We start from the raw sequence: 23,558 nt of genomic DNA on the forward strand, positions 1-23,558 counted from the left end.
CATCGGAGGTCTTGACTTCGGTCCCATCATTAAAGATTGTGAAATCCGAAGTTAGAGCTTGCTGATCTTGAGCGTCGATATTGATGAGTGATGATGTGCTGATGTTATCATTGCTGAAGTTCGAAACGGGACCACTTTGAACAGCATTACACTGGTCCTTGGTAGGTGTTTTGTCCTGCTTTGGGTTCTTTGTCCTTGAAGTCAGTGTCCTTGAAGTCAAGCTGGATATCCTCTGCCGGGTGATCGCTTTCTTGACAGAAACCACCCGGGATTTCTCAGACCGATAGTCTCTCCGCAGGCCTTCAATGACCCTGCTCTGCTCCAGCGCAGTGTCGCTGTACTCTTGCATCATTTCCATAGCGTCGTTGGATCTTTTGAAATGTTAGCCATCTTCACCTGGAAACAAAAAATAAGAGGTGCATGTTGAACTTACCGTATATTGCTGTTTACCAAGAGGATTGTTGTAAAGACACACTGAAGCGATGACTCTACGTACTTTGCCGCCTGGATCAAATGGTTGATGTGATCTCGGTACACAACAACCTTTCCCCTGCTGAGTAGTGTCTTGACTCGCTCGTACAACCTCTCCAGGCCACTTGCCTGGCTGTCCCTGCAATCCTTTTCCCGACTTAGGCTCTTCAAGAAGTCTTCCAAATCCCGGACTATTGAATGGACATTTTCGACGAGGGGATCAATGATATTGTGTCCCTTTCTGCTTGAAAGCCCGGAAAGCTTTTCGTCTAGTTCAGTCTGGCGTAAGGAAAAACCCATCAGGGCGACTGCCTAGATCAAAAAATAAGTTACTTCAACTCTTCGATGGGCCAGGCGGCTCAAGCACATACCCTCTTGATACTGGCTAGCACTTTTCCGTACCGCTTAAGGTCATCAGAAGCATCGCGAAAGTCATTGGCAAATTCAAGCAACTTCTTCACGCCCTCGCCGAGTGTGTAAGCACTTGCAGTCAATGATAAAGGGTCGACCATTGCACTGATGGAGTAGATGGGAATTCTCTTGGGTAACTAGCAAGACAACATCTGCGAAATTTGATGGTTCTTATACGCCCCATCTGTGATTACTCAAGACAGAGTTTTCAACGTGACTGGAAAGCTATTCCCCATCTCGCTAGCCTTGAGAGTAAGGCTTTGTGGACCTTTGCAGCAGCCGTGCCTGTTCGTAGCGGAGATCCTGGTTCGTACAAGAAGGCCTGCAGCTAATGCCCGATCAGGTTCTCTCGGGAGCGCGTGGCACCCGAGCCTTTGGTTTGAGCCTGCTCAGGTGTTTTTCGGAAGCTCTCAAATCGCCATTCCGAACTCTATGCACTGCCTCGTCAGGTAATGATGTCATCCTCTGCACTGTCAAAGCCACGAAGGTCAGGGCAAACTGGGCAGGGCCTGCATCTCCCTTCTCATGCCGCTTATCCCGACGACAGAAGGGCGAAAGGCTGGCGAGTTATGCAATGCAGAGAATTCTGGGTTGGGCCAACCAAAAACACCGAAAATCGGAGCTTGTCCTGCCAAATAGTTCCCGTTCACGACGGCGTAGTGCATTACCTTGTGGCGGGCGCTGGAGAAGGACGCTCATTTGTCAATACCTTGAACGGAGAACGCCCCGGTTCAAGAGCAGGGAACGTGGATCTTCGCAGTGAATCGCTGGAAGGAAACCAGTGGTGGTGGTAGTTTGATCAAAAGACAAGGACATTTATTAGCCTCGTGTTGATTGGCTGAAGATTCAATGGCCAAAAGAGGATTCCGGCGGCTCCTGGCAGCCCTCCCTTGTGTACCGAGCCCTACCAAACCTCGAAACGAGGAAGGCACATACAAACAAGGGGACTGGTTCCGCTTTCTGAAACACGAACTTGTTATTCCTTGTGCACGCACCCCGTTCCCCGCCCACACGGATGGCCACACCCTGCTCTGATGGCAGTGATCTTCGGCAGCGTCTGGGCGTCAAGGTGGGCACAGCGAGCCCGGGCCGAACATGCCCGCTTACAACCTTAAGCGATCAGATGATGATACCAGTGGCATACAAAGGGGAGAGCCTTACCCTTTCAATTGAATTGCATTTGCCTCAGTCGGACGAGGAGGTCCCCGGCTCCGGCGTGCCTCCCCCGCAGCTGGGAATATTGCTTTTTTGAGCCGTCACCAGGTTGGGGCGGAAATGCGGTCAAAGTTATGATTTCGGATGATGATTGCTCCGCTTGGAGGCTGAATTCTGGTTGCCAGAACTTGCGTTTTGAGACCTCGGGGAGTTTTCCCTCTTTCCGTTTGGGTTCTGCGAAATCTCAATTCAATTCCACACAGCGGCTGTGCGGAGCCAGTGACATGTTGAACCGTCACTGGTCCGACAACTGGCAGATGCATGAAGCAGTGAGCTCGAGAGCTCACTGCTCTTGTCCATTACTCAACGGGCTTTTCGGCCTTTTTTTCATCATTTGCCCTGTGAACCAACCTCTTCGATAGCGGAATACCTGAGGCAACACGACGAAACTCTTGATCAAGGCACACACGACGTTTGCCTTGGCTGCGCCCTCTCTGGCCCTCTAAAGCGATTACACTTCGCTCTGGAAGCTCTTGGAAGTGGGTGTTCAGGCTATTTCCATCAAGCTGTTTGGTAACCTGGATTGTATACAGATCAAGGTGGGCATAACTAGCAATTGCAAAGCTCAGACTTGTTTTGCCTGTCCCTGGAGGTCCGACCATAAAGTAGCCCCTTCGATAGGGAATGCCACGGTTGTTATACCACTTGCCCGTTTCGTGGTTGATGTATTCGTCCAGGTCATCAACAAGTTCCCGCTTTTGTTTTCGATCGATCACCAAGGTTGAGAGTGCCCTGCCGCGTTTGGACAAACCACGTGTCTAGGAGTATATACTGTATTCAAAATTTTAATAATAAATACATGTTCGGCCCACGGTAATATCATGTATTTCTCTGAGAAGTCTATGGAGTTTCTCGGTGTTCCATACAGCAGTGGATATCCAGATTGTGTTCATAGATCCCCTAGAAACCTCGCATTTACTCTATCAATGGCAAACAATGTGCCGTGGCGATGGAAAAGGATGGCCGAAGAGGATGAAGGGACGTAAAGGATCTTCTTTATAGTAGTTTTTGATGTTCTTGCCTCAACTTGTGGCTCCTGACTGACAAGGTAGTTGTGACGGACCCATTCATTGAACTTGAGATAAAGTTCGTCGGTGTCAGGGATCTCGACCTGTTGAGTAATTTGCGACAGAAACGGAAATTTTGCGAGAATAAAGGGGTGGAGAGAATAGCTGGGAAAAATCCGTGCTATCTTGAGAAGTGGATGATACAGATAGAGGTGATAAAGCACAGCAAATAGTGCAAGCAACATGAGATATGAGGAGACTTTCATCTTCAAGATCAGCATATATTTATTGAATGAGGGCATGATAAATTGGTCATTTATTTATTGATCCCAATACACTAGTCATGCTTGACTTGGGTGGCAGCGGCATGGTGGACGGTGTGGGTGGATGAATGATGGACAAGGAATCGGAAAAGACATACAAGGCTGGATAAATCAAAACAGCAGGGGGAGGTACGCCGCTGGCAATAAATAAGGGGGCTCTCTACGAGCAAGGAAGCAAAGCTGCTCGTTACTACCACTCTTTTACAAAATAATTCTGGAGCTAGTTCGAGGATCAAGATCCCTGAAGGGCATAAAAAGAACAAGAATGAAAAAAAGCGAAAAAAGAAAAAGCAAATCTTCCACAGGGCGTTAATCTCTTGCCTCGAAGAATAACCACGCATTGCCCGTACAGTAGTCTCGTTTCCCGAACCCGGCAGACTCCTGAGTACCAAGGTACTATTCAACATAAGCAATCATGAAGTCTTCACTTTCCGTGATCTAGAAGGTAAGTCGATCTAACCCAACATAGTGAAGAAGGAGAACATTGACAGTAGAGGAAGGAACGAGTAAGAATGTCGAGATTCCAGACCCCAGCCTTGCCGAAGAAAGATATCCTCTATGTGGCAAGTGGATTTTCGCCGGGTCATGTCCGGATTGCTCAAGTCTATCATCAAGTTGGCGCTTCCATTAAATCTATTCCCCAGAGCAAGAATTAGAGATTTCTATACGGGCCCACGAGGATAAAAACGAAAGAGGCCTAAGATACAAGGTAAGGACACTTCGATGTTAGGATTATACGTTGCTAATTTCAAAGTCATTTCCGCCTAAGGTTATCCCCGTTCTCATACCGATACAGCGGGATCCTATCCGCCGTCTTACGAAGACTACCAACTGATTCTAAACGCACCGTTTCCCGCTCCGGGGTCGTACGCTAGCTGCAACTCACGCCCAAAGCCACCGCGCGCGGGCGATATATAGAGAGGCACGGAGATTCTCAGCGTGCCGTTTACGAGGTTCATACCAAAATTAACCTGGCCCGTTGGTTCTAACGGTCGAAACGCACCGCCACCTTTAGAAGCTATGTCGAAGGATGTCCTGAAGCCCTCAACTTCCTCTCAGCGGGTTTGGCTGCCTAAATACACTAGTTCCGGGCAGGAAGGAAGATACAGTTTGAGCAACCTTGCTGGATGTGCTTGCATTTGTCTCTCTGCCATTGAGAACATTAAGTGACGAAGCATTGGTGTGGAATGGCCGGTAGTGGATGGTCCGGAGTTCTGTCTGAGTGACCGTGCTCCTTTTGGTTCCTCGATTCCGGGGCATTTGTATAGGTCTGGAGCCCTGGTTTAAGCTTTCGCTTCTCAGCAGGCTTCGTCAGCAGCTGAGGCCACTATCTTTCTCTCCCGCTCAGCGGTCTCCTAGATAGTTTCTTCCTCAGAAAATCCATCCAAGACACATCATCGTCTTCCTTCCAATCATCAGGTAGCGAATGTCCCATCTGAAAGCCGTCTAGGAACAGCCGTCAGGAGGGAGGTAACGGCAGTTAAAGAAGATTCCTCAATCCTTCTTGCTCATCTCTAGCCAGTGTTGCTGAGATCATCACCCTTGGCGTTCCCATACACACCATAGTTATCAAAAACCTCACAGACCACCAGCTGCGAGGTCATACAAGACTAGCACTTTCGCCCTGCCGTACGCCGTACTCTACCTATCGATCCTCTTTCCCATCATCGTTCAAGAAAGTGACACCAATGTCGTTAATGACAGCCGATAAGACGTCTTGGCACTGTTTGCCTGCGGAGATCCGGATTTTGGTCCTGGAAGCCTTACTGCAGGACGGTTGTAGCGTGGCTGCCTTCGCCACCGTGTCGCGAGAGTGGCAGACGATCATCGAGCGGCACAACTTCGCCCGAATCAACCTCACATTGTCACGCCTCGCCGATTTTGGTTCAATTATTCATCGTAATCGGGCTCTCGTGCGCTACATATGGCTTTGCCTGGAACTCCGAGAATATGATTGCACCCAGTGTGCACCCCGAGGTCTCGAGAACTTGGGGATCAGCAACGCGGACAATACCCTAATTACCACAGCATTCCAGGATTTGTTCTCAACCCTTAGCGCATGGGAACCAAACGGCAACTTGCTGCTCGATATTAGCATTCACTCTCCCAGTGACTCAGAGCACTGGTTCAAATACCTGACCTTTGGGCCAGATATCCCCTCCGACGAGTGCGACCGCGGTCTCTGCGCAGAACAGTCGATGCTGGTCAAACTTGACGACCCCCAGCACGGTTGGATTGCTGGCCGTCGAGATTCCGCTCCGCCCAACGATGGTATCCACAAAGTTTTCGATGAAATCATGGGCGAAGGACCGTTCGATGATGACGAACAAGAAAACCAGTGGTGGCAGCAACTACCATTAGTGCCGGTAGTAACAGGTGTGCTTCTCCGTCAACAGACCCGCCGACGATGGAAGCCGACCGCGTTGGCACAGATGTTTGCCCGTCTTCCAAGACTCCGGGAGATTTACTACGAGCCGTGGAGGGAATGGTATAAGACTCAGCAGCGGTGGACGGATCAATGTGAGTACTGCTGCGTCAGTTCGTTCGTTCTCTGCCATATATGTGTTCGATGCTATATTGCTTAGCACTGACAACATACCAATCCTCGCCTTTATAATGCAGCTTTCCGATCGCTTTTTCAATCGCTCGCTTCTAGCCAACTACGGAGACTTGTACTCTTCGAGAATTTCAATCAACAGTACCCCCTTGGTTTTATGCGCAGTGTTTCTGGTTGCGACCCTATTCGAATCCCGACCTCTGATGTCAGCCGGGCGGTCGCCAAAGCCAGTCTCGAGCTTGAGCACGTCTCAGCGTCTTTTATTGTGGATGCCAGCGATTTCTTCCATACTCGCGAACCTTCATGGAAGTGGCCCCGCTTGACTTCGCTTGCGCTGACTTCACGACTGCTCGCGCCCGATGAGAGCCCGATCGAGATCGATAACATGCTCCGGGCAGCGGCAGCAGCGGCCATGAAAATGCCAAATCTTGAAACAATGGAGATATGGAACGGACAAGAGGGATTAGCGATGCTCTTCAGATACCAGGTAACTGGGGGAGGGGGGCCTGCTATGATAACCTGGAGAGGAACATGGGAATTCGCCCTGCGACCCCCGGTGGTCCTGGCTTGGGAAGCCGTGGCACTGGAGCATCGTGGCCACGGATCCGTTATTGTCAAGGAGTTGCTAGAAGTTGGTGCTGTTGTCAAGTCTCATGGTGATGCAATCCACCATTTGAAGCTTTTAAACCCGGTCATTCGGCCTATTTCGTTACGGCAGATTCGGATGGAGCACAGAATTTGTGAGGGAGTACATCACTGGTAGCCCAACCTGTACTACCCAGTGACGAGACCAACCGCCCGCCTCCCGCTTCCTGAGCCGGAAGGAGGAATTCCGTACTTAGCTCTTATATGCACCAGGATGAGGGCATGTAGCTTTGGTATACGGTGAAACCTCCTTTTTAGCCTACCAGTGGACTCTCTTCTGTCCCCGATAGAGTCCCATGTCCCATACGACCAACGACCGATCATCGTCCTACTTGCAACCCATCATACCATGAACCAAAGCCTAATTGTTCGGGTCTTGGTTTCAGCCGTTTCGTTCGAACCGGCCTACTTATCCAGAACACCGCGAAAAGGTGCCCGACTATCGTTCTGGGTGCCTCCACTATGCTCACTAGAGATAGCTTCATCGGCCTATCTAGGCGCAAGTGCTGGGGCAACGGGGGGTTGACGGCAAGTAAAAAAGGAAAAACGAAAGAAAAAAGAAACCTACCACAGGCGTTTAGCCACGGAATTGGCCAAAGCCACGGGCGATGGCCGCGGCGGCCGTGCGGGCCGCGAGCTCAGCCCAGAAGGCTCGGCGCCACTCGTCGAGGGTGCCGGTGCCGTTGAAAACCGCCCGAAAGGCGGCGACTTCGACGGCTGCGATGGCGTCGTGGTGGGCGATGCGGCGTGACGGTCCTCTATTCCTATAGATGTGAATGATCAACCAGGCTGCATCGATTTTGTGATGGACAGATATCTCGTAAGTGGCCATCTTGCCAGGAAAAGACATTTGTGGGACCAAATGGAAGGCATTTGGACCTTCGAATGGCAAACAAAGACGTACGAGGAGCGGGGGACTCACATTGGTGGTGGTGGTGGTTGTGGTTGTGGTTGTGGTTGTTGTTGTTGTTGTTGTAGAGGAGGATAGCATAGAGGGGAGTACAAAAGAGAAGAAAGATTACCCTTCCTTCCCAGCTGTTGGAACTCTGATAAACGGAAAGAGCGAACTACATCGTCATGATCCAAGAAGTAAGAAATGGCGGCAGGAACACTCGCCTACTCAGGAAGGGCCGTATTCACATAGTGCCATTTGGACGCCTCTTGGTAAGTGCTGCACCCCATCACGCCCCTACCTTGCTCGCATGTATAGATCAGGTGGTGACCGCTGTCGCTTTGCTCGCCCGCGCACTGCATATGGCTATCCGTTAATCTATGAGCAAAAACTTGCTGCTTGCGTATTGATGGTCACGATGCAAGCGAGATGTAGAAGTCAAATGTTAGGGCTTCTGGCACATGAGAGAGTCCATATGTAGTCTTGCTCCCATGGCATGATCCATTTGATCTTTTCCAATTTATTGTGTGTTTGACACTGATAAGGCCGTCCCCGAAAACCCCATTATAGCTAGTTGGAAGGGGACGGGAATGGGATAGTTTTGCGTGCTGATAATTGTGGACAACCGCATGCATCTGGTAACAGACTACCCATGCCAATCGTTAGCGAAAATTTATCCAGCTGAGCATCAATAGCGTAGCTAGTTACGTCTAGTTTGTCTGAGTCTCGGGAAACAGGCGGTTGACTCTTAATCTCGAGGCCCTGACTCTGTCCAGGAAAACGCCACGGATCATTCTGAGGTGTATGATGGGACCCTGTATTTTAAGCAGCTCTGGATCTTGTGTTCGACGGGGACTGAAGCATCGTTATCAGGTTGTTATGAGCCTCTCCACTACTGCTAATATCTATCCTAACTGGCGTGCTATGGAGGACCATGTTTCTGAATCTTAATCTCCCAGACATACGTTTTTAAAGGCAGCTTTACACTCAGGATTTACTGGGGACTCAAGGACTTGGACACTTTATTCTTCATTAAGACTAGGGCCCTGAGTATCGGCTCTCAACGTGGAACTATGAATGAGATAGCCTGGCCGATGACGGCAAAAAATACGACAAAAACCGTCACTGCGTGTGCATACTGCATTTGATCATCACGTTCATTTCAGTGAAGACTACACGCATCAATTAAGCAAAGAACAGCGCCAGAAGGGTCACCAGTAATCCGGCCGGAGACCAGGCTTGCAAATAGCTCGCCGCACCGGTGTCTTCGGGACCCGACGAATCCGAAGTCGAACTGGGCGTGAAGTTTCCTGTGTAAGAGACCTCAACAGCCTCCTCGGTGAAGGCAATGACAGCGAAGGCCAGATAGGCGCCCTGGGAATCCACGTCCCAGCTGAGCTTCACGGGCCCGTCAGAGGGTGAATCAACCCTATACTACGGTTAGCTTATCAGGGTAGAAATTGGAAAGTATTGAAACCACTTACTGAGCGTATGTCTCTCCGTCAGCTTCCAGGACGGTCACATTGGTTACCGGGCCGTCGAGGTTGACTTCCAGGTCGTAGTGGCCGTCGTCGAGCTCGCCGAGGTCGACCGCAACGTAGGTGAGTGAGCCGTCGCCCATGGGGTCACGCAGCGTCGCGTTGGAGCTCGAAATGGTCAAGCTGGTCGAGTCCTCCTGGCGTGGCATCAATGCTGGGAAGGGGAAGTATTCCGGCTCGTCCTCTCGCTTGGCTCTTGCGCCGCCACATCCACCCTCGACTCGGATGAGCATCTTGTCGCCTTCGTTTGGCTTGCAGTACTTGGTGATCTTCTGGAGGATGGGGCCTTGAGTGCCGGAGTTCTGGTAACGCTCGATGCAGAGTGCCGTTTGAGCATTTTCGGCTTGGTTCCATGATGCTATTGAAATGGCTCGTCAGACCGCGTTAGATAACGTAAAGTGCCAATCCTACCTGGGGGGTATTCGTCACACTGGTACGAGTTGGGACCAACGTGCTGGTTTGCCTCTATAGCAATATTAGCGATTTGCGTGTCTGATATTCTGGAGTCTTGAGGCGGCTCACCGACGCAGAAATCATCACATTTGACGGACGTGACTCGATTCTGTTTTCCGCCACCGTTATATTTAAGGATATCTTCGCCATCTTTCAGTCCGTCGGGGATCTGGCCAGCGTTCCGTCTCGCCCTCATTCCTTACACACGTTAGTGCCATCGCGGTCAAGTGAATAGCCAGCTTACCCCTGCAGGTGCTATCGATGAGCTGGTCTGTTTGACCTTGTATACGCTTCAGGTTCAGGACGATCACCTCCTCGCCCGTTGCGATATGACATGCCCTCGTGCAGAACTTCTCAAACGGATAGCGCTGGCGCTCTTCGAGGTCCCTGCTTTCCAGACCAGTCTCTTCGAAATCTAGGTATGCCAGACCCGTGCCGTCGTCTCGTGCCTGGAGCTCGCGCGGGGAGGCAGTGCGACAAGGCCCGGAGGTGAATGAGCTGGTCGTGGTGGTCGTCGTTTTCGTTGTGGTTGTCTGTGTTGTCTCCGTCGTCGTGGTGATCTGCGTCGTCCTGGTCGAAGTTGTCCTGGTCGACGTCGTCGTCACCGTCACCCTGAGCGTCGAGCAGAAGCCATCGCTTCCACACCTGCCTTCCTGCGGACAGCACGATCGCGGACAACACTTGGAGCCCAGGATGCACACGTCGACGCCTTGACAGCACATCGCGGACGACGGGTAGTAGTAGTAGTCGGTGTTTAGGCAGCAGGTCGCTGCGGGGGGTTTGCAGCCCCAATCCGGGCATCGAACTATGCGGTGTCAGTCACGGTGTTTTTCGCATCGCGAGCTGGAGATAACAGGTACCCCATCCTGGATTCAAACAGCGGGATTGACGCTCCTCGAGTCGTGCGGCTGCGACCAACGATTTCTCTCGAAGGCCCATCATCACCTTCAAGTCGTCGGGCAGCGAATAATCTTCGAGTCGCACATATTCCCCCTCATCGTCCGCTCCGGACGCACCCTGAGAGAACGCGACACCAACACAGGCACAGGCCCAGAGAACGGAAAGCAGACGCATCGTGATCGCCAAACTGCTGGGAATCCGAAAGAGCGTTTGTCGCAAGACGCGACCAGGGCAAAGGGGCGCGTCACGCTTTTGAAAGGGGGTGTTTTCGCCTCACAGAACCCTTGTGACGTCGATTTTTGGGGCTCTGTGTGGAGATTTCAGTCAAGCCTGACCATTTTCCTGTCTCACAGCGAATCGGCCTCCGACTCTGGGCAGGAGTGTAGCCAGTGCGCAACCTCCGGTTGGGCAAAGAAGCAATGGAGTTGCGGGGCGCCATGCAGGCGAGGCTCGACACGAGGACCGGCGTCTCGGCGTACCTATTTTGGGCGGCAATTCAGAGATTTTGGGTTCGCCGGGCTGTCTTGGCCTTGCGGGCGTGGGAGACAGGAGACTCAAGTTCGCTCGAGCTCCTGCCGTCAGGATCTGGTGTTGCATTGACATCTCAGAAGGCACTCTTCACTCGTGCAGCATGAGGAGTCTTTTACGGTTAACATTGCCGGGTACACCACAGAAATGAGGCACTTCGCTGACGAGTCTCGCACGACTGACAATCCCCCACTGCATCTTCTTCCCAACCCCACGAGAACAACTCTCCCAGCTATCCCAGGACAAACAGGTCCAAATAACAATAACATCCCTGCGCAGCATCCCCAGCCATCCCTCGCCACCGAACAAATACCATCCATCACACCAATTTCATTCTCACTAACCTAGCTCTGGCAGCAGAGCACAACAGAATGCCATAGGAAGAATTTACTCCGGGCTCTGATGGCCCTATGGCCATCTCGCAGATGTTGCTGGACCAGCAGTCTACGGGCTTGGACCGCGTGATCAATTACAGGGATGGTTTATTTGGAGGTGAGTATGATGGGCAGAAGTGGTGGCTCAGGTACTTTCATACAATGATTTGTCTGCTGAATCCTCTGGCATTCTAAGAGGCGCTTGATTGTACAACGCTGTAAGTATCCCAATAGCCGTGTATGCGAATCAATAGTCAGAACGGGACGGTTGTCCTCTGTCCTTCCAGTATTCCCGTCTGCAATCCACTCCATATCTCGTGGTGACACTATCTCTGCTTCTGTACGCTCCACCAGGTGCTGAATTCTGGGATCAGGTCAGGCAGGAGGACGTCCAAGGAGCAACAACCCACGTACCATCGATGCAAGGCACCAGGCCCCTGGGAACCTTTTCTCGCAAGTCTTGCATTTCATGCAACATTTAAAGACTCATGATGCACATCCCGATGTACCATACTCCAACCTGGAAAAGAATGTATAGGGCGGCTTTTGCGATGACGGGTATCATTTTGAGGAGGGATTTTGTTTTTCTGATATAGGACGCGGTAGGGTCGAAAACGCAGGAGTAGCAGCAGGAGGAGGAAGAGGAGAGAGCAGTAGCGAGGGACGATGGTTTCCGCACAACGGAAGGGAGACAAAAAAGAAACTCAAGTCCCTCAGTTAACCTATATGACGCACGAAAGGCTTAACTTTTTTTTTTGATCGCAAGCGACTAATCCTCTTTCTAGCTCCACCAATCGGGATTATAAAGGGGCTGTGGTACAAGAGGTCTTAAGCTTATTGTGGTTGCGCGACCGTTCCTGGGACAGAGCCGGGCAAGTGATGCGATGGGCCGTCATAAGGGAAGGACCGGTTCTGGAACCCTTAGTCGACAGTTGATGGGCCAGACCCGCAGGAATATTTGCATCGGGGGTTCTCTGGAAGGTGCATACTCAACCTTCCAGGATGCAGGGATTCAATCTCCTGTGTTCCAGTAAATCGGTTGTTGACGGAAGCTATTCTTGCTGGGTGATAGGCAACTGAGTTGGTGGTATGATGGTGTTATTGTGGCCAGGAGTTCTACTATTGCCTCTCACGGGATATATCCCCAGTGGCCGGGAACTTGCACTGTAGCAGATTCGTTGGTTCTATTCAGCCGGCTGCCACTTGTATAATAGGTCAATGCTCAAGTAAGCCTTCTAACAAAATGATCTCATCTGTTCTGGCCTCCGTTTCTACACACACCCCAAATAAAAGGGGATCCGTCCGACCAGCTTCCGGCTTAGACACGCATTCTAATCCGAGGTCGGAAATATAACCCCACGGGAAAGAGGTTTTACAGGTGTAGAGGATCAAAACTGTCGCCCTGCCCGGGTCGGGGGCATGATACACTGCGCAACAGAGGATGATGAGACGAAATGATCCATATTGGAGGGAAATGCGTCCCTCAATCCGACATACAGCAACGAGACGCATGCAATATGGATCCTCGCGGGGGTATCTTGCTTGCCCGTGAGCGTAGCACGGGGGATGGAGGGGCTATTCTAGAAGGATCGCCGCTGTAGCTTGGCTCTAGCCATCATCCCAATCCGTGACATGGACTGATTCGCAACGTCTAGCTACCTGTACACATACTACAAAATACCGGCTCGCCTCATCCCTATCGGCGGCAGATTTCCGGGACTCTATGGATGGCACGCCCGCCTTCGAGGTGCCCGCATCGGCAGCAATCTTGGGCTGCAGGTGAAGCGGGGTAGATGTTGGCGCCAGATTCTTTTGCTTGCTATCTGTTGAAATATTCTCCTACGCGATGGATACTAATGCCCTTGTCGATCTCGTCCACGAGGTACAAGGCCAGCTTTGGGTTGACAAGATAAATCAGACTCACAGGGATGGCGGTCTCTGCAAGTGGGTGTCGACTTTCCATCCTGATAAGCTTCCTTGCCAACTTCATGGCACCTTCTACCATGGCGCATTCAATGCTGGCATGAAGATGGTCTTTAGTGATAACACAGCCTGGATGGTTCGTTTCCCGCGTACGGGGAAGGTCAGTAATGAATACGCCGACGAGAAAGTTGCCATGGAGGTGGCCGCCCTGGGTCTCATCCACAACAGGACTACAATTCCTGTTCCAATAGTCCATGCATGGGGTCCTGCTACCAGCAACCCTCTTGGTCTCGGCCCGTTTATCATGATGGACTTTATTGATGGTGTGAGCCTTAGCGACCTCCTTCAGGACCCTAATGCCGAGCGCCCTAGCAGAGTTATAAGGGACGACATCAGCCATAGCGATATTGAGCGCATCTACCAGCAGTTGGCGAACTTTCTTCTCCAGCTTTTCAAGCTTGATTTTGATCAGATTGGCAGCCTGCCATATCCACACCCTGAACTTCGGAGGTCTTCACCCCCACGGCGGCCGCTAACATTCAAGGCTCATACCATTCTACAGAATGGAGGAGTTGACACATTTGGTATGACTCCGCTTTTTGTATCCTTGATAATGCAACAGAATGTCTAAGCCGATGTCTAGGTGACCGAACCCAGGGGTTTGCAACAACAACCGAGTATTTTCAATACGTTATTGAGCAGGACTGTGAACAGCTTGTTCACCAGCCAAACTCTGTCGTTGGTTTCTACGATGCTAGAAACAAATATATTGCGTTCAAGGTCCTCAAGAGCCTGATACTTGACTTTGTTCATGAAAAGTATGACCACTGCAAGTTTAAGCTAATTTGCGATGACCTTGGCCTAGCAAATCTGATTGTCCGTGGCAAAGATGACCTTACTATTGTTGGAGTTGTTGACCTTGAGTGGTCTTATATAGGGCCTGCGCAGTTGTTTGGTTCGGCACCGTGGTGGCTTCTCCAGGATAGACCGGTCAATAGAGCGTGGGATTGTAGCGGTGATGAGCTACCCCAGATTGCCACCCGGTATCTCAAATACCTCAACATTTTTATCCGTGTCTTGGAGGAGGAAGAGGCAAGAATGTCAAGGCACGAGAGAGACCTATCCAGTCTTGTCAAGTGGTCGCAAGAATCTGGGGCTATATGGCTGCATATGCTGCTCTCATCTGGATTTAACGACCATTGCAACTTTCCCTTTACACAACTGCGCCGACATGTGGGGGTGGATGAGTGGGTGAGACGGGAGAACGACTTTGACAATGCTGGTGAGCTGGAGGAATTCGCAGCTCGGAAGGTGAGCGAGTTGGATACATACGATGAGGCTTTGGAGAAGATGGAGGAGAAGAAAGCACTTGTTGACAGCGGGAAGATGACCAAGGAGGAGTTCATTGCTTCGATACGACCAGACTGTATTTCCGATTGGTCGCTAGTGATCAACAACGGGATCGGAAATGGCGGGAAGGGTCCGAATTCAGAGAGTATTGATCAGCTCTGAGTGGTGATAGTGACATTACTGATGATATATTGTCTCTTGAGAGAAGTGAAAGACACCCCTGATATGCTCCCACGGAAGCCCTCCAACTGGGTGCCATGAAGTTCACACGCAGCCTCGCCAGCCACAGCATGGCCATCAATACAATAGTTACTAAGAGCAACTAATATTACCACGAAACAAGTTTCTATCTTAGCTTTCAGGATTCCAGAGAATGGATACTTTCACAGTGCAGGTCAACACAAATCACTTGACAACCTACATGGCGTTTGTGCGATGATATCAACAACACGTCTCCCTGCTTTCGACACGACCAGAAGAGCCAGCATCAGAGCGGGCAGCGAGTAACTTACTCGTCTTTCTGTCGCCATGTACCTTAGAAGAATCCTTTGATCTGTTCCCTGCAAGCCCCCTCCCCTCCCGGCAAAATTACTCCCTCCCACCGATCTGGTGGAGGAAGAGCCCACGCCCCATTATAAGCCGCAGCACTTCTATCCAGTACGTTTCTGAACAACCAATACCAAGTCGCCGCCGAGATAGGCTGGGGAACAAGCTCAACAGTATGGCTAGCCCGCGATCTCCATCAGTACGTGAAGATCATCTCATAAAATAATTCAATTGTCTAACTATGTCATAGGTGGCGATGGCGTCCACCCAGATATGTGGCTATCAAAGTTAACGCAAATAATTATGCATCTTAAGAATCTGCAGAGGAGGAGCGTGCGCATTACTGAGCATATAACTAAGGCAAACCCCCAGCATCTAGGCAACAATTTTGTCACCACCTGGTTAGACTCGTTTCGGGTTGCAAGCCCGGGCGGTCCTCATATTTGCATGGTCTTCGATGCGCTTTGTGAGCCCCTTTGGATGCTGAAGCATCGATTCGAAGGGAACACGATGCCCCTCGACGTCATGAAACCAGTGTCTAAACTCATCCTCATTGGGCTACAGTACCTCCACACCGAATTCCATGTCATTCGCACAGGCAGCGTCATTCAACTAATTCACTCCTTGAATCAGTCACAGCTAACATACGGCCAAGATCTCAAGCCTGATAACATCTTACTGGCCCTAAATGATCCGTCAATTCTTGACTCTGTCGCGCAGGATGAGATGAACGATCCCTCTCCCAGGAAACAACCAGACAGCCGGGAGATATACCTCTCGCGAAATTACTGGGGACTGTCACCCGACTACCTGGGAGACCGGTAATAACTGACTTTGGTCTTGCTGCGCGAGGTGATGAGGCCCCGCTCAACCACCTCATCTAGCCAGAGGGATATCGGGCACCGGAAGTGTGTCTCGGGTGCGATTGGAGCTACAGTGTTGATATATGGAACTCCGGAGTTATGGCATAGACCTTTCCATTCTTATTGCAGTTACTACTGATAGTCTATCAGCTTTGCGATCTGGTCTATGGCCACGGACCCTTCGACATACCACGAGACGCGCGCGGCCCAGGCTCTGCAGACGAAGCCCATCTCGGCCGGATTATTTCCCTTCTGGGGCCCCCTCCTTCTGATCTTCTCGACCGGGGAAGAGAAACATCTCGGTATTATGGCGCTCAAGGTATGATCGCTGTCTCCTAACTCGACACAGCTAACTGATCTGATAGGACAATTCAAATTCCCCGAGCTCATCGGGAAAAAGGACCTACTCTCTATGACTAAGAAAATTGATGATGACGATGAATTGCGCCAGTTTATAGACCTTATTTCTAGAATGTTGCGCTGGAGCCCTGAGGACCGGGCCACGGCGCAAGATCTGATTTCCCATCCGTGGCTTTCACAAATTGGTCCTGCGAATCGGTGAGAAGGGGGTATTTATTCGGTAAATAGCTCTTAATACAAAATGCATGTCCGCTCTCATTATCGTGCACTGAGAAACCATCATGAGCTGGCTACCGTGGCGTCGAGTGTAGACCATCTAACGGAGCAGTACAACTGCAACACCGGCAAGCACCGAAGCAACCAAGCTCCCAACAATCCCTCCCAAAGGTCCTCTTTCACTAGCACCCAATCTTCCGGCACCGTTTGTCTCGCTCGGTTCCTCCGAATCACTTTCTCCCTCATCATCATCTCCCTCATCATTATTGCTTTCCCCCCCACCTGCCAAATCCGAAGGCTGATGCACAAAGCGAATAGCCGGAATCTGGGATAGCGCCACATAATCCGTCGCCTCCCTCGCAGAGAACGTCGTTGATTCAACGGTCCCAGTTCTCGTGGCTGTGATCATGTATATCTCGCCGTCAGTGAGATGTCCATCGTCACCGGGGACACTGGTCGTGTACGTGGCGATATCGTCCTGCGTGAAGAACGTCCGGCACGCGGTGGAGAGGGAGTAATCGGGGAGCGTGGAGTAGCAATAATCATCCTGCGCGCCGACTGTCATGGACCTACAAATTCGAATTAGCCGTCTTGCATCTCCGAACCCATCAGGGAGGTACAGGAGGCGCACGAAGGACAACACCAAACGGCCGTCTCGCTGGGATCCAAAAGCGCAACAAGCACGTCATCGGGGTTATAGAATATCGGGCCCGGCCCTGGAGTCGCGGATGCGAGGAACCCCGAGCGCGACAGGCTATTATCGCCATCGCGCACCGCAACACCGACGGTCTTCCATCCGGACGGACACGAGATCCCGGGCGAGTAGAACGCCGCGAGCAGTCCGTCTCCGGGGATTATATTTGCTTCTAGCCCGTCCTCAGGTGCGCTGGGGTCCGTTGGGGCCGGGACACAGACGTCCGTTTGGCTCCGGCAGTCGTGCCAGATGGGGGCATCGGGCTGGCCGCTGGGGGCGATCGCAAACAGCGTTGAGGTGGCGCATGCTGCCGGAATGGTGAAGTCTGTTGGGAGCGGACCCCAGTTCGTGATGGTCTGGGCGAAGATGCTGGAGGAGGTGGGCATTTTGGTCGAGATTCAGGTTCTTCAGCTGTTGCGGTTGCGATTTGAAACTTCGCTGGCGCAGGGCCAGCCTTTTATCTCAAGGAGAGGAAGGCTTGGCTCGAACTTGGCCTCTTGGGGGGTGTCTCCAAAGCCGCAGTCTCGCGTCTCGCTTGATGAAGAATACGAGATCGCACCCAATCAGGGCTGGCTGCCGCCGCGCGCCATCGCCGAAGAGGGTTCCCAAGACTCGGCGTCGCATGGGCCTTCTCTGCGAAATGAGGCTCATGACTCGCCGACGACCCTTCCTCCAGATTCGAGAACATGTATGCGACAGGAGCATTCCTTCGCCCAGTCTGTCAGCAGGAGCCCTCCTTCAGCAACCGTGAGCCAAACACGCCGTTCAAGACAAGCCTACAAAGGTGGAATGAGATTCCGCTGAGCCCAGCAGGAAGTACAAAGCTACTGGACCTGGACCCGATGTTACTCCCTCAGGTCAAAAACTAATCATTATCCCCAAGACGATAAGACAGACGCTATTTATTTGCATGCTACACGGCATGCACAAGTCTATACAAGCCCGAGATCAAGCAATCTGTTTCCGAATCTACACGAATACAGACATCAGATGCTGTGGACTTCACTTAGGAAAGTAAGTTTGAACACACTCCTATCAGGTGCGGAAAACGCCTCCGGTCTTCTCGACCGTGCTGAGTATCACAGTACTTCGTACGACTGTGATATTTACGTAACAGTGCTATTTCTTTTGGCAGGAGTACCAAATCAGAAAGTCCGCAGTCCGGGAGGTTCGTCGTTGAGCACGCAAATAGCAGGGATAGGCAGACCTGACGACGTGGAGAGTAGATAGAATATGGCCGATATTTGAAATGCTCCAGTCTTCCACTCGAGACACTGCTGGGCTATGTCCATGTGATTTATTTGTTCCTCGATCTCACATCTATTTAATAGTGGGATTACTATATCCCGCGACAACATGATAATTGTAGAACATGGAGAAAAGGCCTACACTCAATGTGTGACGTTTACAAGCTCAGCAGGGGTGCGGAAAGCTCTGTGCTCATCCACACCCCTGGTCAGCAAAACGAATTCCCACATGAAGTTGCAGCATTCAAGACGCATTCGGCACAATACTCCACGGGCCTAGGATACTCCGGATTATTCTTCCCAGCCTCCTCAAGCAATCCTATTTGCATGATGGGAAGTCCTCGTGACATTACCAAAGCCCATACCACAGGGAAGCTCTTGTGCATGGGGACCATTCCTGTTGGACGAGAGATTGGTGGACTCGATCTGCAGGTTGAGCGATTTCACAACTCTGGAGCACCAACCATGGCCACCCATATCAGCACCACGACGCCTGAACCTCTACAGCGACCATGACTGGCTGAACCAAGTGCGTCTCCAAGCCATGCAGCGGAGTTTGTGAGACGCCGGAATTGTGAGTACAAGGCGCAACTGCAGTAGAGTTTGCATTGCAGTCCGGTCAAAGGCAACCAGGGAAGATGACCGCAGAGCCGGCATACAGAAACTCCACAGGAATGAATATAAAAACCCTCAACCATCGCCCTTCACGTTCGAAGATACAACCTACGACTCATTTACTCTGCATTTAACGTCGTTCATAAACTCCTCAACCGTCCATCGTGTCTTCAATCTACCTCCACCATGCGTATCTTCCAGGGAAAACTGAACACGAACACCAGCTACGCGACCGAGAACGAAGTCATCACTCTGGTCACTGACAGCGGCTTCCGTGTCGGAACCACTGTTGCCATCACAGGCCAGTGGACGCTCAGCTCCCAACAAACCCCAAAGGCGAACTACATCTTCACCGGCTCCATCTCGAAGCTTGAGGGCGAAACTATTGAGATTTTCAAGGGTCAGGGTGTCTACTACTGGTGAGTCACTTCTTCTGGCACACCCCCATCTTAGAACCAGCTTTTATACCGTGAGCTCATATATTATCCTCAGGTTCGAGGGAGCTTACAAGGATGACAAATTGACCTTGAGCATGAAGAAGGAAGGTGATGACAACTATGGAAACGCTGAGCTTTCCCTGGTCTTCACCGAGGCATAAGTATCTTCGGGAATGACTAGTGAGACAGAAGCTGTCTACATAGCTCCTTGCCTCTGGATGGGATGTTTCTTGTTGCGAATTCTTGTACGGTACGAGCTGGACGTTTCAACAGGTCCATATCCAGTATAGAGAATATCAACCCTCTTTACGTGCGACTATCAAATGTATAACTGTGATTCAAAGTATATGTGCGTCGAAGAGCAGCCGCCTTCTTCCCCGTAAACTATTAGCTGTACTATCGGGACTTCGGACAGTAGGCAGCAAGGTATGACCGCAAATTGCCAAACCAAACCTTTGTTCACATCCAGCGTTAAATTACAATGCAATGAGAGTCAACTTGGTGGTTTTCATGGCTGGAGTAGCCAAAACGACCAGTGTTGGACCGGCTTTCTAGAGCCTCAATGCTCTTCTACTTGAGAAAGTCGCTTCTACTCGCATCCGGGTGTACAGCTTCAGTCTGAAATCGCGAATGCTGTATATCCTTCATCCTCTGCAAGATTAACATCAGAATTTCCTCTCGAGTATCTGTCCAGATACCCCGGTCTGCCGAGGACTAATTTCGCCAATCTAGGATTGATTAATCACTCAACGTTATTCGGACGTAATCTCACGAACCTCACCGCGCGTGTGGCCTTGGCCATTTAACCACCCAGTCCTCCGTACACATATGTCGAACACCTCGGCATTTGACCTGAGCTATACTTATGCAGATCGGGATCTCAGGATCGCTAACGGTTATAATGTTGTCAGGCGCCGAAACGGAATGGACGGCCAGTAATGGGTTACATGCGTTGGGTGCGCGATCTTGACTCGGTCCGCAGAGAGCACAAGAACAACACTGCCGGATGTATGCATGCGGTATTTTGAGCGCTACTGTTAGAACGCTGCTGTTGATACTCAAGGGTATGGGCTACCAGCCGGTTCTAATTGTATAGGGAAGGCGGAGGGCTATGAAAACCCACACTCCAGAAGGTCATATGTATGTTTGTAGAACTCCTTGTGAGTATTCTTGAATCCCATCTTAATATTCCTCTGTTACAATCTACTTCCTAGACCTGTTTAGCTTTGGTTAGTGATGATACCTTAGCTAATAGTAAATATCTGTTATTCTATTGCTTTTTATCCATGATCTTCTTGAAGAGTCTCCTTATTGGTTCACAATGAATGCATACAGATACAAGGTGTGGGAAAGATCACAATTTTTTGTAAAAATTATAAACACGCCAGTATATACAAAGAGACAAGGATAGTTTATTCATACCTGGGCAATCATACGTATGCTTAGCCTGTACTATTATAGGTACTATACCTACTAAGTACTACCATTTACGAGGCTGGCCTTTATGACTGATACTGATGTCCACAATCCAACCTCCAGAGCTGCGTAAGGACTATATATATCTGGAATGATTCCAGAACATGTAAATGTTAGGAGCATGACTCCCCGCCCGCTCTGCTGTACTTAGAGCTACGATACCCGCACGGGTAGTTTCCAGCGGCCCTTTTGCTTCTGGTGGATGACGTTTCCAACAAGGAAAAGGTCGAAATATCACGGTAGCAATGCTGAGAAAGTGCCGAGAACCCGCGTAAAATCGGTAGGGGTGTGGTGGCATCAGGAGCCCGTACTGCGGGTTCCTCGAGTGTATCTTCACCCTCCTCTACTAGATTGGGCCAAGTGAGTATCAAGACGTGTGCATCAATTGGCATATCTCCATGGTTTGGTATTTGATGGCCTAGAATTAAACACGAAGCCAATTTTTAGTTACAGACCCGATCAGCTTCTTCTTCAAAGTCTGAATTACACGTCTCCCGGATATTGGAAATCTCGTAAACTAAGCTGGCATAAATCTGGCAGCCCTCACCACCCATAACGTTTCCGGTATCCCAATTCCCACCGTAGCTCAAGACCTTCTGTGCCATGCCTTCTGCCACCTGATCATTTCTGCTGGGGTCGTTCAGGTCGGTGCCAGCGCGGTACTTGGCGTGTCCCGCAACGGCGGCGTAGCCCAGGCGTCGGGCATACAGGAAGGCCAGCTGCTCGTCGATTGCATCAATATACATGCGCGCACATTCAAGCTCGTTGGTTCCGTTGCGAGAGTTGCAGATATCGGCGATGGGCACCTCGGAGAGGAGGTTTAAATTGTACGGGGAAGGCGAGGCAGCGCTGTGTTTGGGGGCGCCGGGGTAGTTGTCAATTGTGGCATTGGGTGAAGGCTTGAAGTGGCAGTTTGGCGTGAACCCCAGGCAGGTGGCGGTGAGAGACAAGCTGGAGAGAATTGCGGATGCGCGCATTGTGATGGTGGAAAAGTACAGACCTTCTCAGGAGATGATTCTGGACGCCGTGTCGAAGATTCGCGAGTGCCTTCATGGGGTTTTTAGCCTCTATGCTGACGTACGTCCCCTTTCTTGTCATCCGGACAATACGCCTCATTATGGGGTAACAAAATCACCAAGGTCAACCACAGTATCCGATTGGTCGGTTCGTAGATCCCCCCCAGGCATGATGAAAACACTCAATTGCCCGCTCAATGCGCAACACGAATGCCTCGTCCACATTGTCGACAGCCCGATCGACAGTGCAATATGGCTTATCGGAGCGCGATTTCTTAAGCACAAAATGCTCCTGCCCAGACCGCTCCTTCCACGGGTTTGGCATATCATCTGCGGAGTTTCCTTCGTCTCATCCACGAGGAGTTGAATTTTGAAATGCAATATTCTCTCCGTACCTACTACACATCCGGTGAAAGGCTGGCGAGGCTTTCCGGTGGAGATGGAGATGGGGACGGGGATACACGAGGGGAGCAGACTGTTTTCGGAGTTGAAGGCAGGTTTAGACGGGCGTTGGGGGCTTTGGGGGCTTTACGTCCGTGTACACCAGGCCGATGCCCCCGGGTAGGGTGGGTGCTCCTGGGAACTCCCCACATCAAATCAACTGGCTGAACCAGTAGCGAACAAATATCACCACAAAATAGCCACGCTACATTTATATATTGGGTTATTTCATCACAGCAATGGTAGGGGAGCAAGACGAAGATTCAGAAACCTAAAAAAAAAAAAAGTGGAGAAGACACAAGCGGAAACATGGAAGAAGTATTGAAATGGCTCCATGCCCCGTACTTGTTAACACCAGTCAAGGTATTCACGAGAAAGCCTGAGGAAGTAGGCCACAACCACCAGGAACCCAGGTTCCCGATATTCCTATGGAGGCCCGCCGGACTCAGTCCAAGCGTAACCAGTATTGCGTACATAGTTCAGCATCCGAATGGCCTCGTTTTGACTCTGGGTCTCCGACAGGTCAAGCACATTCGACAGCGGAAGCAAGGATGGTGCGTCGTATCTCCAGAATTTCACCTTCCTGCCGATAGCAGTTGCCGCCAAGATTCTCGTGGAGGCGTTGACATTGTTCTCGCAGTAGTGTCGCAATTGCTCTGTCGCAGAACTCCACTCCGCAGGAGTGTCTCGTGAAGGACGCTTGCATTCGATAACAAGAATCTGCTTCTCGTGGAGGTCGACAGAGCCTCGAAGTTGGACGTAACTCAACACAATTCTGACTACAGCCAAGTCGGGCTGGGTGCTGTCCTGTAGGACTGGCTTGTTGACGGCTGTTTTGAAGCCATCCCCAGGTGGAAAGTAAACCGCGCAGATGGTGGTCCAAAGTGTAGTTACTGAGCCCTCATCGGAAGTCAATTTAACGGCGGCCAGGGCGCTATAGATACCGAGGTTTTGGTAAAACGGGGCTCCTGGTTGTACTCCGTCACTCATGGTTCAGGTGGACCAAGAACAGACTTGGACGGTGTTTGTTGGTGATTCTGCGTTGACGGTGATGGTCGCG

At 50.9% G+C, this 23,558-nt stretch overlaps 8 protein-coding genes across 8 annotated transcripts; 4 read left to right on the forward strand and 4 right to left on the reverse strand.

The window, feature by feature from the left end:
• Positions 1-5,115: 5,115 nt before the first annotated feature.
• Positions 5,116-6,747, forward strand: BJX67DRAFT_380677 (uncharacterized protein; the record flags this gene model as incomplete). Its single annotated transcript, XM_071032840.1, has 2 exons — positions 5,116-5,947; positions 6,050-6,747. The coding sequence occupies 2 exons, from the start codon at positions 5,116-5,118 to the stop codon at positions 6,745-6,747; spliced, it is 1,530 nt and encodes a 509-aa protein (XP_070886713.1).
• A 1,784-nt stretch (positions 6,748-8,531) lies between these two features.
• On the reverse strand, positions 8,532-10,622 carry BJX67DRAFT_352169 (uncharacterized protein). The gene is made up of 5 exons (XM_071028983.1): positions 9,757-10,622; positions 9,582-9,710; positions 9,471-9,524; positions 9,006-9,417; positions 8,532-8,950 (listed from the first exon to the last, which is right to left on the reverse strand). Exons 1-5 carry the CDS (start codon positions 10,232-10,234, stop codon positions 8,707-8,709), a joined length of 1,317 nt encoding a protein of 438 aa, XP_070886714.1. The 5' UTR covers positions 10,235-10,622; the 3' UTR covers positions 8,532-8,706.
• A 2,400-nt stretch (positions 10,623-13,022) lies between these two features.
• On the forward strand, positions 13,023-14,772 carry BJX67DRAFT_77007 (aminoglycoside phosphotransferase family protein). The gene is made up of 2 exons (XM_071035416.1): positions 13,023-13,821; positions 13,881-14,772. Exons 1-2 carry the CDS (start codon positions 13,161-13,163, stop codon positions 14,747-14,749), a joined length of 1,530 nt encoding a protein of 509 aa, XP_070886715.1. The 5' UTR covers positions 13,023-13,160; the 3' UTR covers positions 14,750-14,772.
• A 188-nt stretch (positions 14,773-14,960) lies between these two features.
• On the forward strand, positions 14,961-16,558 carry BJX67DRAFT_387637 (putative protein kinase; the record flags this gene model as incomplete). Its single annotated transcript, XM_071034244.1, has 9 exons — positions 14,961-15,017; positions 15,155-15,244; positions 15,283-15,332; positions 15,384-15,420; positions 15,458-15,731; positions 15,789-15,954; positions 16,065-16,098; positions 16,147-16,315; positions 16,362-16,558. The coding sequence occupies 9 exons, from the start codon at positions 14,961-14,963 to the stop codon at positions 16,556-16,558; spliced, it is 1,074 nt and encodes a 357-aa protein (XP_070886716.1).
• On the reverse strand, positions 16,527-17,755 carry BJX67DRAFT_352175 (uncharacterized protein). The gene is made up of 2 exons (XM_071028984.1): positions 17,204-17,755; positions 16,527-17,141 (listed from the first exon to the last, which is right to left on the reverse strand). The coding sequence occupies exons 1-2, from the start codon at positions 17,650-17,652 to the stop codon at positions 16,673-16,675; spliced, it is 918 nt and encodes a 305-aa protein (XP_070886717.1). The 5' UTR covers positions 17,653-17,755; the 3' UTR covers positions 16,527-16,672.
• Positions 17,756-19,314: 1,559 nt separating this feature from the next.
• Positions 19,315-19,726, forward strand: BJX67DRAFT_380683 (uncharacterized protein; the record flags this gene model as incomplete). The annotated part of the gene is made up of 2 exons (XM_071032841.1): positions 19,315-19,547; positions 19,621-19,726. 2 exons carry the CDS (start codon positions 19,315-19,317, stop codon positions 19,724-19,726), a joined length of 339 nt encoding a protein of 112 aa, XP_070886718.1.
• A 1,690-nt stretch (positions 19,727-21,416) lies between these two features.
• Positions 21,417-22,220, reverse strand: BJX67DRAFT_77021 (uncharacterized protein). Its single transcript, XM_071035417.1, has one exon. The coding sequence runs from the start codon at positions 22,016-22,018 to the stop codon at positions 21,485-21,487; it is 534 nt and encodes a 177-aa protein (XP_070886719.1). The 5' UTR covers positions 22,019-22,220; the 3' UTR covers positions 21,417-21,484.
• A 704-nt stretch (positions 22,221-22,924) lies between these two features.
• On the reverse strand, positions 22,925-23,488 carry BJX67DRAFT_380685 (uncharacterized protein; the record flags this gene model as incomplete). Its single annotated transcript, XM_071032842.1, has 1 exon — positions 22,925-23,488. The coding sequence occupies one exon, from the start codon at positions 23,486-23,488 to the stop codon at positions 22,925-22,927; it is 564 nt and encodes a 187-aa protein (XP_070886720.1).
• Positions 23,489-23,558: the final 70 nt, after the last annotated feature.

The sequence above is a fragment of the Aspergillus lucknowensis genome (assembly GCF_044049455.1).
Source record: "Aspergillus lucknowensis strain CBS 449.75 chromosome Unknown BJX67scaffold_17, whole genome shotgun sequence".
Classification (NCBI taxonomy): domain Eukaryota; kingdom Fungi; phylum Ascomycota; class Eurotiomycetes; order Eurotiales; family Aspergillaceae; genus Aspergillus; species Aspergillus lucknowensis.